A 13,729-nucleotide genomic window follows, 5' to 3' on the forward strand; every position below is an offset into this window, starting at 1 on the left:
AGATGGAAGAGTCAGTTTCCCTTTAAAGAAGATCGATTGCATCATCCTGCTACTGGTCGTTTGAATTATAGCAAAATACAACGAAAAATTAGGAAAATTATGCATAATCAGCCCTTCTAATAACTCCAAACGTTATCTAAAGAACTACCAAGATTGCTTTTTTGTAAATCGGAAATTAAAACCATCAGTGTAGTGCAATTATAGAATAATTTCATAAACTTTGTGTAATTTGCGTAGTGCGAAATTCGCAACAGGTTAATATCGTTTATATCCAAACAGTGTTTACTATATTAGATAACTACATAATTTTGCCCTTTTGAATGCCCGAAATTAATCCAATCTGTATACTACACATTTGTCAACCAGTTGTAGTTTGTTGTAGAACTTTCTGCTGATTTTCTTTATAAAATGCATAGCACTGACTCAGAATAGATTCGAACTTAACTCGTCACTTTCCATCACGAATGCCTTTATAAAAGGTTCTTTTCAGAACAACCATTTTTATCATAAAGTTTCGTAATATTATATTGTATGTCAGAATGTTTAATGTAACTAATCTGTATTTTAGTTTAGGTGCATCGTTTTAAATTCTAGTATTGAAAAAGGGGAAAGCTTGCTCAATTCACACAATCGATCAACTAATTTATATTCGGAAGTATAAAGAAAGAATGTCAGTTTTATTCGTATTCACGACATCCAGTTATGTCTCTGACATTACACACCCGTACTTTAATTTAAATTTAAGTAATTTATCCGAAGTAATACTTCGATATGGATTAAAATATACCAAACTTACATTGCCCGCCTTCTACCTGCAGTTTGACGGTGGCCCGAATTTTTTTTTTGGGCGCAAAGTTTTCAATTTCTGAAACTTTGAAAATAGTCTTCTAATAATTTCTTACATTTGGGTTACTAACATATTTGTTCAGTTGTTGAATTTCTTCGAGTTAAGTTACACACATATAATTTAAAATTTAACATATAATTATAATTTAAATGATATTATTTTATGTTGCCTTTAATTTCAGATCAGCAAAACTGAATGTATGAATCCTTGTGCGAACGTGCAAGATGGACAGCAGCATTGTGATCCCAACGCATTTTGTATTTTAATGCCACACTCTTTTGACTTCAAATGCGAGTGCAAAGCAGGATTCAATGGCACCGGTATGCACTGTACAGGTATAGTAGAATAAAACAAATATTCTAAAACAGATTTACAATCAACTAAGTATTATTAGATGTGTGTGATGGTTTCTGCGAAAATTCTGGCCTCTGTGTAAAAGACATAAAAGGAATCCCATCTTGTAGATGCAAAGGATCATTTACTGGCGTTAAGTGCGCAGAACGATCTGAATTCGCTTACATCGCTGGTGGTATTGCGACAACCGTGATTTTTATTATACTGATTGTATTACTAATTTGGATGATTTGTGCGAGGCAAGTGAAATATATGTATTCTATTTTGTCTTAGATTCCAATGCCACTTCTCCTACTACTATTGCAGAGCGAGCAAGCGACGTGATCCAAAAAAAATATTATCGCCTGCAGCCGATCAAACGGGGTCGCAAGTTAACTTCTACTATGGAGCTCACACGCCATACGCAGAGAGCATAGCTCCCTCTCATCACAGCACCTATGCACATTATTACGACGACGAAGAAGATGGATGGGAAATGCCCAATTTCTACAACGAAAGCTACCTAAAAGAAGGTGAATATATTTTTAGCTTAAAATTCACCAAAATTATCTTAGTATTTGTCCACTATAACTTTAACAAAATGTTTCGAAACTATACATTTTAAAAAACGGAGATAAAATTTTCATAAGTTTTTAGGAATACGTGCAACGCCCACAGTTATAGGAAATATTCTTTTTAATATCGATAGCACTTTCATATGTACGAGGCACCACAAACAGCTGGCGACCGGGGTAGTAGAATAAACATGTTGTTATTATATGTTATGTTTATTCCACCCGGTTACCAAAATACTGTGAGTTGACGGTTTCAACTCGGCGAAACCGCGTTCGTATAACTCATGAAGGGTTCTGTGTCATCCGGATTATGGCGTAGTCGGTGAGCGAAAGGTTAACGAGGAAGCTCGTGGTGAACTTATGTTTTTCACCCGAAGTTTCTCTCGATTTTTGTTTCAAAAAATTACAGGGTTGTGTGCGAGACGTAACTGAACATAATGACATTAAAAATGCAATTTTGTAACTCTCTCATCAACAGATTTAAATTTAAAAAAAAAAACAAATAATTGAGAAACACTAACGTTACTAATATATCATCGTCAACTGCGTTCAAGAAGTATTTATAACAATAGTTTTTGCTTTTTTGTGAACTTCGGCTTTCGTTCGTAAATAAAGATTTCTGTTCACGACCAGCGCAAACGCAACCTAGTCTAATGTTCATCAAGAAATAATATAATTCCATCTTCAAATCAGCCGGTGAGAATCGTTTACAATTACGGTAATTCTGCTACCCATAGGGTTACTACCTGAACGTTTTCTGCTACTCATAGGGTTACTACCTGAACGAGCCGGGCTGCCGGGCTTAGTTTAATAAAAGACAGTCCAAAAAAAATTATGTAATTCAAGCACTATTCGAATTTCCGTGCTGAGCATTCAGTCAACAGTTTCATTGATGTTAGGTTTCAGTTTCCCTCAACTCATCCAACAATTCACCCCGCTCACATGCAAATAGTATTTTGTTTACCAGGCTAGAGAAGTTAACATGGTGGTAACCCTAGCAACCCAATCGCTCAATGGTGAAGCAAATTGCAATGCAGTGAATACACACACAAACGAACACATATTTAACATACAGCGCCGCACTTCACATATGCTAAATATTACAAATTCTTCAACAAATTACCGAGATACAAGCACTTTCGTTCCGCTGCTATATGAAATTCTAGAGGCAGACCATCGAAACCGTCGGCCGTGCACGAAAAATCAACAAGATGACATAATTTTTCTCTTCTGTGATTGGGTATTAAAACATAGGTCGATCCTAACCAATTTTTCAACAATGTGCTATTAGAATACTGAAAGGATGTTGCACATACATGAAAGTTTCCGAATCGATTGGTTGTTTCATTATATCAATCCATCAACACATGTTTGAATAATTAACGATCAAAATTATGACAGAAAAAAAGGATCAGGGTCATTTCGCCGAAAGGGCCATTTCGCAGAATTCTACAATAGTCTTCAAATCGTGATTGGAATTGATTTAAAATAAAAACAATTGAAAAATGATAATGTTTACTCCTGTTTTGTTGAAATTCAATAGTACTTCTGAAATAATCCAGAAAGACTTGAATGATTTTTTAATGTTATTTTTATTTGACTTTATTAGAGTATACATCAGGCAACTGTTTGAGGTATTTAGAGATCATTGAGTACAAATGAAAAATAGTATCGAATGCGACTTCGCCACATCGTTTTACTCGTGCCTGGCGATCGGTAGTGCGAGTATCGGTCTCCGCCTTTCGTCGTGTCAGCAACCTTCACGAGTGTTTAGTGGGTCGGCGACAGTGCCGACTCATCAAAGTGCGAACGTGCTAGCCACCATGCGTATCGAGTGGAATCGGATTAGAGCTAAGGGACTCAGCTACCACTCATACAAATAGTGACAGTAAGTAAACTAATCCACACCTACATCCGAGAAACCAAAACCAAAATGGGAGACCCAGAGCCCCCACTCTTCAACAATTTTCCCCCTTTACCCCCATCCATTGCCTCCCCCTCATGCAAAAAGGTGATAATACACACATACTACTATTACGACCCACAATCAACGATAACCAAATAAACACGCTCCCCCCCAACCCTTTCCTTATCCAAAAACATATACAACAAGTAATGGGGGCAGACTACAACAAATTCTTAAGCGCAGTACACACAAGACTGAGGACTCTTAAAAGCCTCGGAAATGGTTACTCGGTCGAGGTCTTACCACACCCGAATCTTAATAGAGTCCTAGGTGGAATCTATGATGTCGGCACTATTAACCTCTCAGAGGCAGAACTGATAACCGAACTAAAAACGCAAAACGTTTTCGACGTGCGGAGAATGACTAAGACTGTCAATGGAACACTCACCAACACCCCGCTACTCATTCTGTCATTCGCCGGCACCAAACTACCGGAGAAAATCTTCAACGGGTTAATCCGCACCGAAGTAAGGCAGTACTATCTCGCCCCATTGCAATGTTACCGATGTGGCCATTTCGGTCACGGCAGCAAGACATGCGACCAGAAAGAGATCTGCCGAAAGAGAACCAATTTCGCTCAAAGATCACACAAATAGTCAATAGTAAAGACACTCTAATAAAAAAAACTGAAACAAGAGCTACAAGAAAGCCAAACAAGTAACATGCAGATTCTTGCTGAGATGGCCGAACTAAAGAAAAATACCACTGGAAACTACCACTGGAAACCCAGCCACCAAGTACATGGACAAATCTCAAAGACAACACCCGGACACCAAACACAATTCTGACGATCCATTTGACCTAACAATCGAATAAAAGAACATTAAGCTAAATACCCCGCCAAAAAAATAAAGACATGCATCAAGATCAACTAACTCTACAAAACAAAACAAAAACAATCCAAACCCGAACAACACTCGCACTGCAATGGAGCACTAACGGGCTACGAAACTCTTTAATACCAATCTTATCTGTCTGTCTTTACAAGAGACCTACCTTTCTGACTCCACCAACCCCACTGCATGGCTCGGACACAATTACATGGGAAGGTAAAACCTGGGAGAACATCTACCAATCCGTCGGACTGGGAGTACGTTAGGACAATCCTTCTACCACCATTCAACTGCGAACAGATCTGATCGCTGTTGCTAGACAGATCACATATCCGTTCAAAATAACGGTCGTCTCGATTTACCTACCACATAACATTTCCAATTTAAACCATAAATTCCGTAACCTAATCGAAGAAATTCATTCCCCATTTCTCATCCTAGGGGATGTTAACGCTCACCACAAACGTTGGAAAGCGCAACAAAACAATCAACGAGGGAACCAAATAATCGAAACTACCGAAGATCACAACGCAATAATACTAAACGACGGCAGAACTACCTTCACTCGCGGGAACTCAGGATCAGCAATCGACATCTCCATAGCTTCATCATCAGTAGCCAGATTATGCTCGACGATCCTGCCAACAGCGACCATTTTCCCATTACCATTTCCCATAACCAACACCCACCCGACACGACACGATGACCGCGATGGATCACAGAACGAGCTGACTGGCCCGAATATGAACGCCTCGTATCAATCAACATAGAGCCTAACAGGGAGTACACCGCCACAGAGCTCGGCCTAATAATGAACAAAGCCGCCCACGAAACCAAAAAAGCTACGAAGCGAGCCATTCACTGGTGATGCCCCAAGGTAACCGACGCCATCAAAGGTACTGCGAGCACTACAAAAAACCAAATTTAATTACCCAACCCGACAAGACAAGGAACATATTTTCAGAACTAAAAGGAACCAAGCCAGGAAAGCAATCCGAGAAGCAAAAGAGGCAAGCTGGGCCCGATTCTTAGAATGAATCTCAACGGACTCCAACACAACCCAACTTTGGATAAGGGTCAACGCCAGGCCCGTACCCAGAATTTCGTTTCGGGAGGGGCCCAAAGATAAAAAGAATAATGTTACTGAAGATTGCTGATGTACTTAATTCTCGGTGTGCCTTTTACGGGTGATTTTAACAGACAAAATCAGACAATGGGCGAAATCTGTCGGATTCTCCATAGCACCCCAGAAATGCGCCATTGCACATTGTTGCAACTCTCACCATGTCGCTGAAGGAAACCCAATTAAACTGGACAACATTAACATACCCTTTCAACCTGTCACGTACCCAAAGGGAATCAAAAGCAGATATATAATTATTTAGTTGGTCTCAGCCATGTGTTACAGCAATATCAAGACAGTAAACGTAAAAAATGTAATACAATAACAGTTCCAGTGGAGAAGTTAAAAGTGTCTGTTAAAATCACCCGTAAAAGGCACACCGAGAATTAAGTATATCAGCAATCTTCAGTAACATTATTCTTTTTATCTTTGGGCCCCTCCCGAAACGAATTTCTGGGTACGGGCCTGCTTTCAACACCTGCCCAAGATACTCGGTATCATGACCGACCGAAACCTAACTTTCAACGATCACTTTAAGAACATTAAAAAAGACTGCGAAGTCGGCTGTGCCAAACTCATGCAGCGCCCTTAGCAAATTTCTCTTAGAATTTGCTAGTATTGTAGAAAAAGTAGGAATCCGTGAAGGAAAAACTCGTAACTTTTCAGGCAAGCCTTCACGTCAGCGTAAACGCGACGAGCAGCATTGCAAGAACAAGCAACCTAGTCGTGAAGGAAAAACTCGTCACCTTTCAGGAAAGCCTTCGCGTCAGCGTAAATGCGACGAGTAACAAAAAAAAAATCTTTTCACGGGCACTGGTCACTGCCACTGGCATAGTGACAGTGGTCTTGGCTTTCGGTAGAACTTCGGGAGAAAGTCGGATGAACTTTCTACTTATAATCGCAAGCTCAGCTTATACTAACATCCTCGGACTTCACCCGAAAGAAAATGCCAGGAGTTTAAAAACCCATAGTTGGGAAGAGTCGTTAGTCAGTCTCAGAGTGTGTGCGGAAAATATCCGTTAGTCTCGGGCGTCGGTCCGTAGACAAGTTACTCAGTCTCAGAGAGTTGGCGGAAAATATCCGTTAGTCTCGGGTGTCGGCCCGTAGACAAGTTAGTCAGCTTCAAAAAGTTCGCGGAGAACAGCCGCAAGTCACGGTCTTAATAGTTTAGAGTATAGTCGAGTGAACCCTTAAGACGAAGTAAACAAAATATTATGTATTGTGCGAGTAACGGTAAAAGTAAAACGTCGTTCATGTGTTAATAATCATTTTTAAGTAATACCATTTCGAGTACAATATCGTGCTAAGAAGAGAATCTGCTAAATGTGACTCTTAGAAAGTATGAAAAACAGTTTCGAATTGTGATAAGAAGAGAGTCTGCTAAACGTGACTAATAAAGAAGGCGGGTAAGTAATGTCAGAGACATAACTGGATGTCGTGAATACGAAAAAAGTAGCACGCACCATCAGCGGTCAACATACAACGAACACTGGACCTCGTCGTCGTTGGCCTGGCATCAGCAACCTACCACCGTTCTACGAAAAAGTTTGGACCGAAAACCACCCCACTCAGCACATTCCACAATCAACTTTCAACAGCCTCAATATTGGACACAATTTTTGAACTGCAACCATCTTAGCAAGGACAAAACCCTAGATGATTGAATGTCACTTGCCATCTATCCTACAACCCAGCACGGATGACGTCATCTACCGCGATATCAACAACTCTTCCGGATAATAAGCGAAATAAGGCGAAATAACCCTTTCGGCGAAATGTCCGCTTCGGCGAAACGATTATCGTCGAAATGACTTGCTCCCACAAAAGGTTAAGCGGCTAGTTTTTACACTTTCAATTGACACCCGGCTCGGTATAGTGAAGAGTAAGGCATTTAATGGCATAATACGAAAAGCTTTAGGTTTTGGTCCGCAGGTAAATTTAAGCAAAATAAATAAAGTGGTGTTTTCACAGTAATGTCAGCTCAGATAAGGGTTACAACAGTGCAGATAAAGACTGTCCCAGAAAGTATGGACGCACTTTGATTTCGCTGTAAGTAATTCACAAGTGTTAGATATTCAAATTTTATTCGATATACTGATAATATTAGACTACAACAACAGAATATTATTCTCAACATTTGCTACTTAGCCATTGTAGACTAGCTGGCGCACCTTATAGGGAACGTTCTTCATTAAATTCCATACAGACTTATTGGCGACAAGTTTTGACACATTTTTTAAATCTTTTTCGAACTGTTTAATGGTTTCGGCTGCCGAGACATGTTTCCTAAGATGTGCCTTCGTTAATGCCCAAAATTCTTCAATTGGTCGAAGTTGTGGGCAATTTGGTGGATTCATGTCTTTTGGGACGAAAGTGACATTTTAGGTAGTATACCATTCTACCGTTGATTTCGAGTAGTGGCAAGAAGCAAGATCTGGCCAGAAGACAACGGATCCTTGTGGCTTCGAATCATGGGTAGAAGTCATTTTTGGAAACATTCCTTGATGTATATTTCGCTGTTCATTGAAGCAGTGGTGGTGAAGGGTTTCGAAATCTTACCGCAGCTACAAATTGCTTGCCAGACCATAGCTTTCTCACCAAATTTTACGACTTCAATCAATGTCTCGAACTGGTTTAACACTTGCCCTTCTCGCACCGTATAATATTGTGGCCCCGGCAAGATTTGTAATCGTATTTCACGTAGGTTTCGTCGTCCATGATTATGCAGTTCAAATTTCCAGCAAGAATCGTATTGTACATCTTTCGAACCCTCGGCCTGATCGATGCTTCTTGTTTCGAACCACGTTTTGGTTATTTCTGCTTCTTATAGGTTCGAAGATTCAAACGTTCTTTAGCACGAAGAACATTTGACTTCGAAGTGCCCACTTTTTGGGCCACATCTCGAACTGAAACCTGCTGCTTTTGCTCGAACGACTTCAGTATTCGTTTATTCAACTGAGGGTTAGCAGGACCTTTTTTTCGACCCGTTTTCGGTTTATCCTGAAAGGTGTTATCCTCACCGAACTTCATGATTGCATTTCACACGGGTTTTTCACTTAATCCTTCCATTTTTGCTATATTGCTCAGTGACAGTCCGCGTTCTGTGTACCATTTGTACACAATTTTTCGACGTTGTTCTGCTGAAAGTCCACGCATTTCGAAACAAACTAATGAAAACAAATAAACAACTGCACAAGTGGTTAGAGAAGAGTGTAAACAACAGGACACAGCAAAAAAAATTGACAGATTCTGAACCATTGAGAAATGGCAGAGGTTTTTGGTTGCGTCCATATTTTCTGGGACAGTCTTTAAGCACGTGAAGTTGGACCTTTAAAATTGTTTTAAGGAAATAGTTACATAATTCAAGCGCAGAAACTATTCCAAAATGTAATACCGAAGAATACTTTACTTCCCAGTTTCGTTTAAAGTGGGAGTGGTAAAAACAGAGACGTCTAAATCTAGTTACCATAAAGACGTATAGTTAAAGCAAAATATAAATCTAAAAAATGATCGTGGAATATCTGTATTAATTACATTTCGAGGTGGATTTGAATGTGTAATCACGTTTGCTTCTATAGTCTGAAAGGCTTGAAACAAGAAACAAGTTCCAAAGAAATAAATACAAATCGTATAAAATGTCAATAATAAAAACCGAGTGAAATCCAAATTTTCCTTCTATCGATCATAGAATCAATAAGAATCGCCTTTCCAGTCTACCCCCGCACACCGTACGGACACGCGGCTCTACAAGTTGTGACAGTGGTGATCGCTGCTGGGAGAACGAAGCGGCCAAGGAACGCCGTTAGTGGGGGAGAGGAAATTTTAACAAAAGATGCACGGCGGATTAGTGATAGTTGAATGAGTCTTCGCATTTTCCATTCTACATTTACATTTCTCTTAGACTTTTCAATACACTGGTTCGTAAAAAGGAGTTTATGTGAGTTGAATAGTAGCTAACTAAAATTTGAAATTCTTTTTCAAAACAGACGGTCTCTGTTATTATTAGATTTTGTATTACAGCGATAATTAAACATCCTTACCTCATCTCAATAAGGTCGTCAATAAGCTTGTACAAACCAATCCGGTATACTGTTCACATCCAGTTTATAAGAAGTTACTAAACGTAAGTCAATGGGAAATTTGAATTCATCAGTTCGCTTTCACATTTGATCCAAATCAGTCGATACAACAAAACCGCTCGGGACAAAAGAAATCAAGTACAGTATTGTGTAGTGAACAATATAACGATCTCGAAATGAGTGAACCAACGAACAAAAGCTACCGCCGACACGAAAGAATACAATTGTTGTTGACTTCATGCAGTGCAAAACTCGATCTTCGTTACGAGAACTTGAAGGTTTGTTTAAGAAGCACATGCTTCTTGACATTAAACGTGTGCATTCACTTCAATGCAATAAGACAAATAATGTTGTTTAGATTCAGTTTTATAAAGAGTTGGATGCAATTGAATTCTCAATAACAATGTGCACTATATAGAGCACGAGAACATTAAGCACAAGTATATATGGAAGATAGTGTTATAGAAGTGCGTGTGCATGATCTTCCCTCAAGCGTCACCGATTCATATATTCGCAAAACTATGTCCCAATACGGAGAGATTCACTCTATCGAAAAAGAAAAATGGAAGAACTTTTTCCCCGGTATTCTGAATGACGTACGTCATTCCCACCGTATCTGTCGACGCGATCGGATGTGTATTAGCTTCAATCCAGTCCAGTACAGTCCGCATTAATCCGCTTTCAAGGTCGTTCTTTTGTTTTCGCAGTGTCGATAGTGATCGGACACTCGGGTGTGCGAGTGAGTTGAGTTTTTCTGCACCGAGTTAGGTATCGTGATTTGTGCTTTTTTTTCGTGGAGGTTTTTTCACCGTCACGCAGCCATAGATAGACAATTGTGATTGTGCTTTTTTCCTCACGGAGTTTTAGGAATCTATTGAAGAGGCAATCGACCAAGATCAGGTCTTGGTGGCCGTTTCTTTTTGCAGCCAATATTGCTAAATATTGTTTTCATTTTATTGCTATCCTCTGATTATTTCACTTACACCTCACTTAATCATATCTGTGCGGAGATAGCTCCGTGTAATAATAATGGTTCCCCCCCCCCCTCCGAATGAAGAAATGGAGACAGATCCAAAACCACCCTCACTTGTCCCTACCCCCTCAGCTGACAATAAGATTCCGAGGGAAAAGAGGTAACCCGTTGAACCTTTGCTTTCGGCCGGTTCTTATGTGGTCTATTTCCGGACCAAGAATAACAACAAATTGAACCTTATTAAAATATCCCGTGAATTGACGTCTCGGTACTGTACTATTACACGCATTGATAAAGTACGCCCAGGCAGGCTTAGGGTTCTCTTAACCAGCTCAAAGCATGCTAACGAGATCGTTCAAAGTGATCTTTTTGCGCGGGAGTACTATGTATACGTGCCAGCCCGCGAAGTAGAAATAGACGGCGTAGTCACAGATGCGAGCCTGACATGCGAAGATATTCTTAATTACGGGGCCGGCGGTTTCAAAGACCCCCTACTTAAGAATGTAAAGATACTGGATTGCAAACGGCTGCATTCAGTGTCGATTGCTGGGGATGGTTCAAAATCCTATCCCCAATCAGACCCTTATCGAGTGACCTTCGCCGGCTCGGCATTGCCCAACTACGTTCTCCTGGACCGGGTACGTCTGCCTGTTCGTCTCTATGTGCCGCGGGTCATGAATTGCTCCAATTGCAAACAATTGGGGCATACAGCCTCTCATTGTGGTAATAAGTATCGTTGGGCTAACTGTGGAGGGGCTCACGCGGATGGCTCTTGCGGGAAGAGCATCGAAAAGTGCCTCTACTGTGGAGAGGAGCATCATGACCTCGCGGCATGCCCTGCGTACAAACTGCGAGGAGATAAATTGAAACAGTCTCTCCAGTCTCGTTTCAAACGGTCTTTTGCAGAAATGCTCAAGAGTGCTACGCCACCTAAACTCACCGGAAACCTTTACGCTTTCTTGTCAACTGACGAGTGTGATTCTGACGATCCCCAAGAAGGTACATCTTTGGCAGTCCCTCACAGCTATAGGAAGAGGATAAATATTTCCTCTCACAAGCTCCCTAGCAAGGGTTCGAAGGTATCTTCTGAGGATCCCGCAAAAGTAACAGCAATGGGAAGTGCTGGTAAAATAAAAAAAAACAAAGCAAACAGCTCGTGATCTTGAGAAACTCAGATCTAAAAAAGAATTCACGGAACTTCCTGGGTCATCAAAATCCCCAAGTGTCCCAGAAAACCAACCAGAAAATCGACCGAGTGCTGGATTCATAAAATTCTCGGATATTGTGGACTGGATTTTCACAACTTTCAATATTTCTGACCCCTTGAAACAGCTTATGATGAGTTTTGTACCCACAGTCAAAACGTTTCTGAAGCAGTCAACTGCAAAATGGCCCCTCATTTCAGCGAGTGTATCCTTCGATGGCTGATTTATTGAACGAGGTAATGGATCCTATCACTGTTTTACAGTGGAACTGTAGAAGTATCATACCGAAAATAGACCCCTTCAAAGTATTAATAAACATCTTGGAGTGTGACGCATTTGCTGGTGCGAAACATGGCTAACTTCTGAAATACCAATTACCTTCCATGATTTTAATATAATCCGCTTGGATCGAGAAAACCCCTAAGGAGGAGTACTTTGAGGAATCAAAAAGTGCTATCCCTTCTACCGGATAAACCTCTCTTCGATACCAGGTGTTGAAGTTATTGCATGTCAAATCACAATGAAAGGCAAGGACCTTTGCATTGCTTCCGTATACATTCCCCCAAGAGCTTCGATTGGGCACCAACGGCTCTGTGACATCATGGAGCTCCTTCCTACACCTACGTTAGTTTTAGGAGACTTCAACTCTCATGGTACGGGATGGGGCTGTCTTCAGGATGAAAACAGATCAACTCTGATCTATGACCTTTGCGATAACTTCAATATGACAATTTTAAATACGGGAGAAATGACACGGATTCCTGCACCACCAGCAAGATCAAGTGCGCTGGATCTTTCCATTTGCTTGACATCGCTACGGTTGGATTGCACGTGGAAGGTAATCCCTGATTCTCACGGTAGCGATCACTTGCCTATCGTCATCTCAATCGCCAGCGGATTAAGATCATCGAAGACAATCAATGTTTTGTATGACCTCACACGAAATATTGATTGGAAAAGCTATGCAAACTCTATATCTGAGAAAATAGAATCAACACAAGAACTTCCTCCGGAGGAACAGTACACGTTTTTGGCTGGCTTGACTCTCGGAATCGCGATTCAAGTTCAGACGAAACGTGTACCGGACGCGAAAACTAACATCCGTCCTCCCAACGCGTGGTGGGACAAAGAGTGCTCAGAGTTAAACGCTAAAAATTTTCAGCGTTTATCATTTTTAGAAAAAACGGAACACCTGATAATTATTGGAATTACGCGGCGTTTGACATGCAAATGAAGAACTTAATTGAAGCAAAGAAACGCGGATACTGGCGCTGTTTCGTTGACGGATTAACAAAAGAAACATCGATGAGCACTCTTTGGAACACAGCCCGACGAATGCGCAATCGAAACACCACGAACGAAAGCGAGGAATATTCTAACCGCTGGATATTCGATTTCGCTAAAAAAGTGTGTCCCGACTCTGTTCCGGACCAGAAGATCTCCCGCGTCGCGACAGCGAATACAAACGAAACACCGTTTTCGATAGTAGAGTTTTCTCTTGCACCTTTGTCGTGTAACAATAAAGCCCCGGGGCTGGACAGAATCAAATTCAACTTGTTGAAAAATCTGCCTGACCCTGCCAAAAGGCGCTTGTTGAATCTATTCAACAAGTTTTTTGAGGGTAATATTGTCCCTCATGACTGGAGACAAGTGAGGGTTATCGCCATTAAAAAACCAGAGAAACCAGCCTCCGACCACCATTCGTATCGGCCGATTGCTATGCTTTCATGTATCCGGAAATTGTTTGAAAAAATGATTCTCTTCCGCCTAGACAATTGGGTCGAGACCAATGGCT

The 13,729-nt window shown here is 40.8% G+C and overlaps 1 protein-coding gene across 6 annotated transcripts in view; it reads left to right on the forward strand.

The window, feature by feature from the left end:
* The window catches only part of LOC131432461 (uncharacterized), a 567,367-nt gene that overhangs the window by 436,485 nt on the left and 117,153 nt on the right, over positions 1-13,729 (forward strand). For all 6 annotated transcript variants that reach the window (XM_058598750.1, XM_058598753.1, XM_058598754.1 and 3 more), the window contains exons 17-19: positions 1,029-1,182; positions 1,242-1,440; positions 1,508-1,713. In XM_058598750.1, coding sequence (XP_058454733.1) covers positions 1,029-1,182; positions 1,242-1,440; positions 1,508-1,713 — 559 coding nt within the window. The remainder of the gene's footprint in view (positions 1-1,028; positions 1,183-1,241; positions 1,441-1,507; positions 1,714-13,729) is intronic.

This window comes from Malaya genurostris, chromosome 2 (genome assembly GCF_030247185.1).
Source record: "Malaya genurostris strain Urasoe2022 chromosome 2, Malgen_1.1, whole genome shotgun sequence".
In the NCBI taxonomy this organism is placed as follows: Eukaryota; Metazoa; Arthropoda; class Insecta; order Diptera; family Culicidae; genus Malaya; species Malaya genurostris.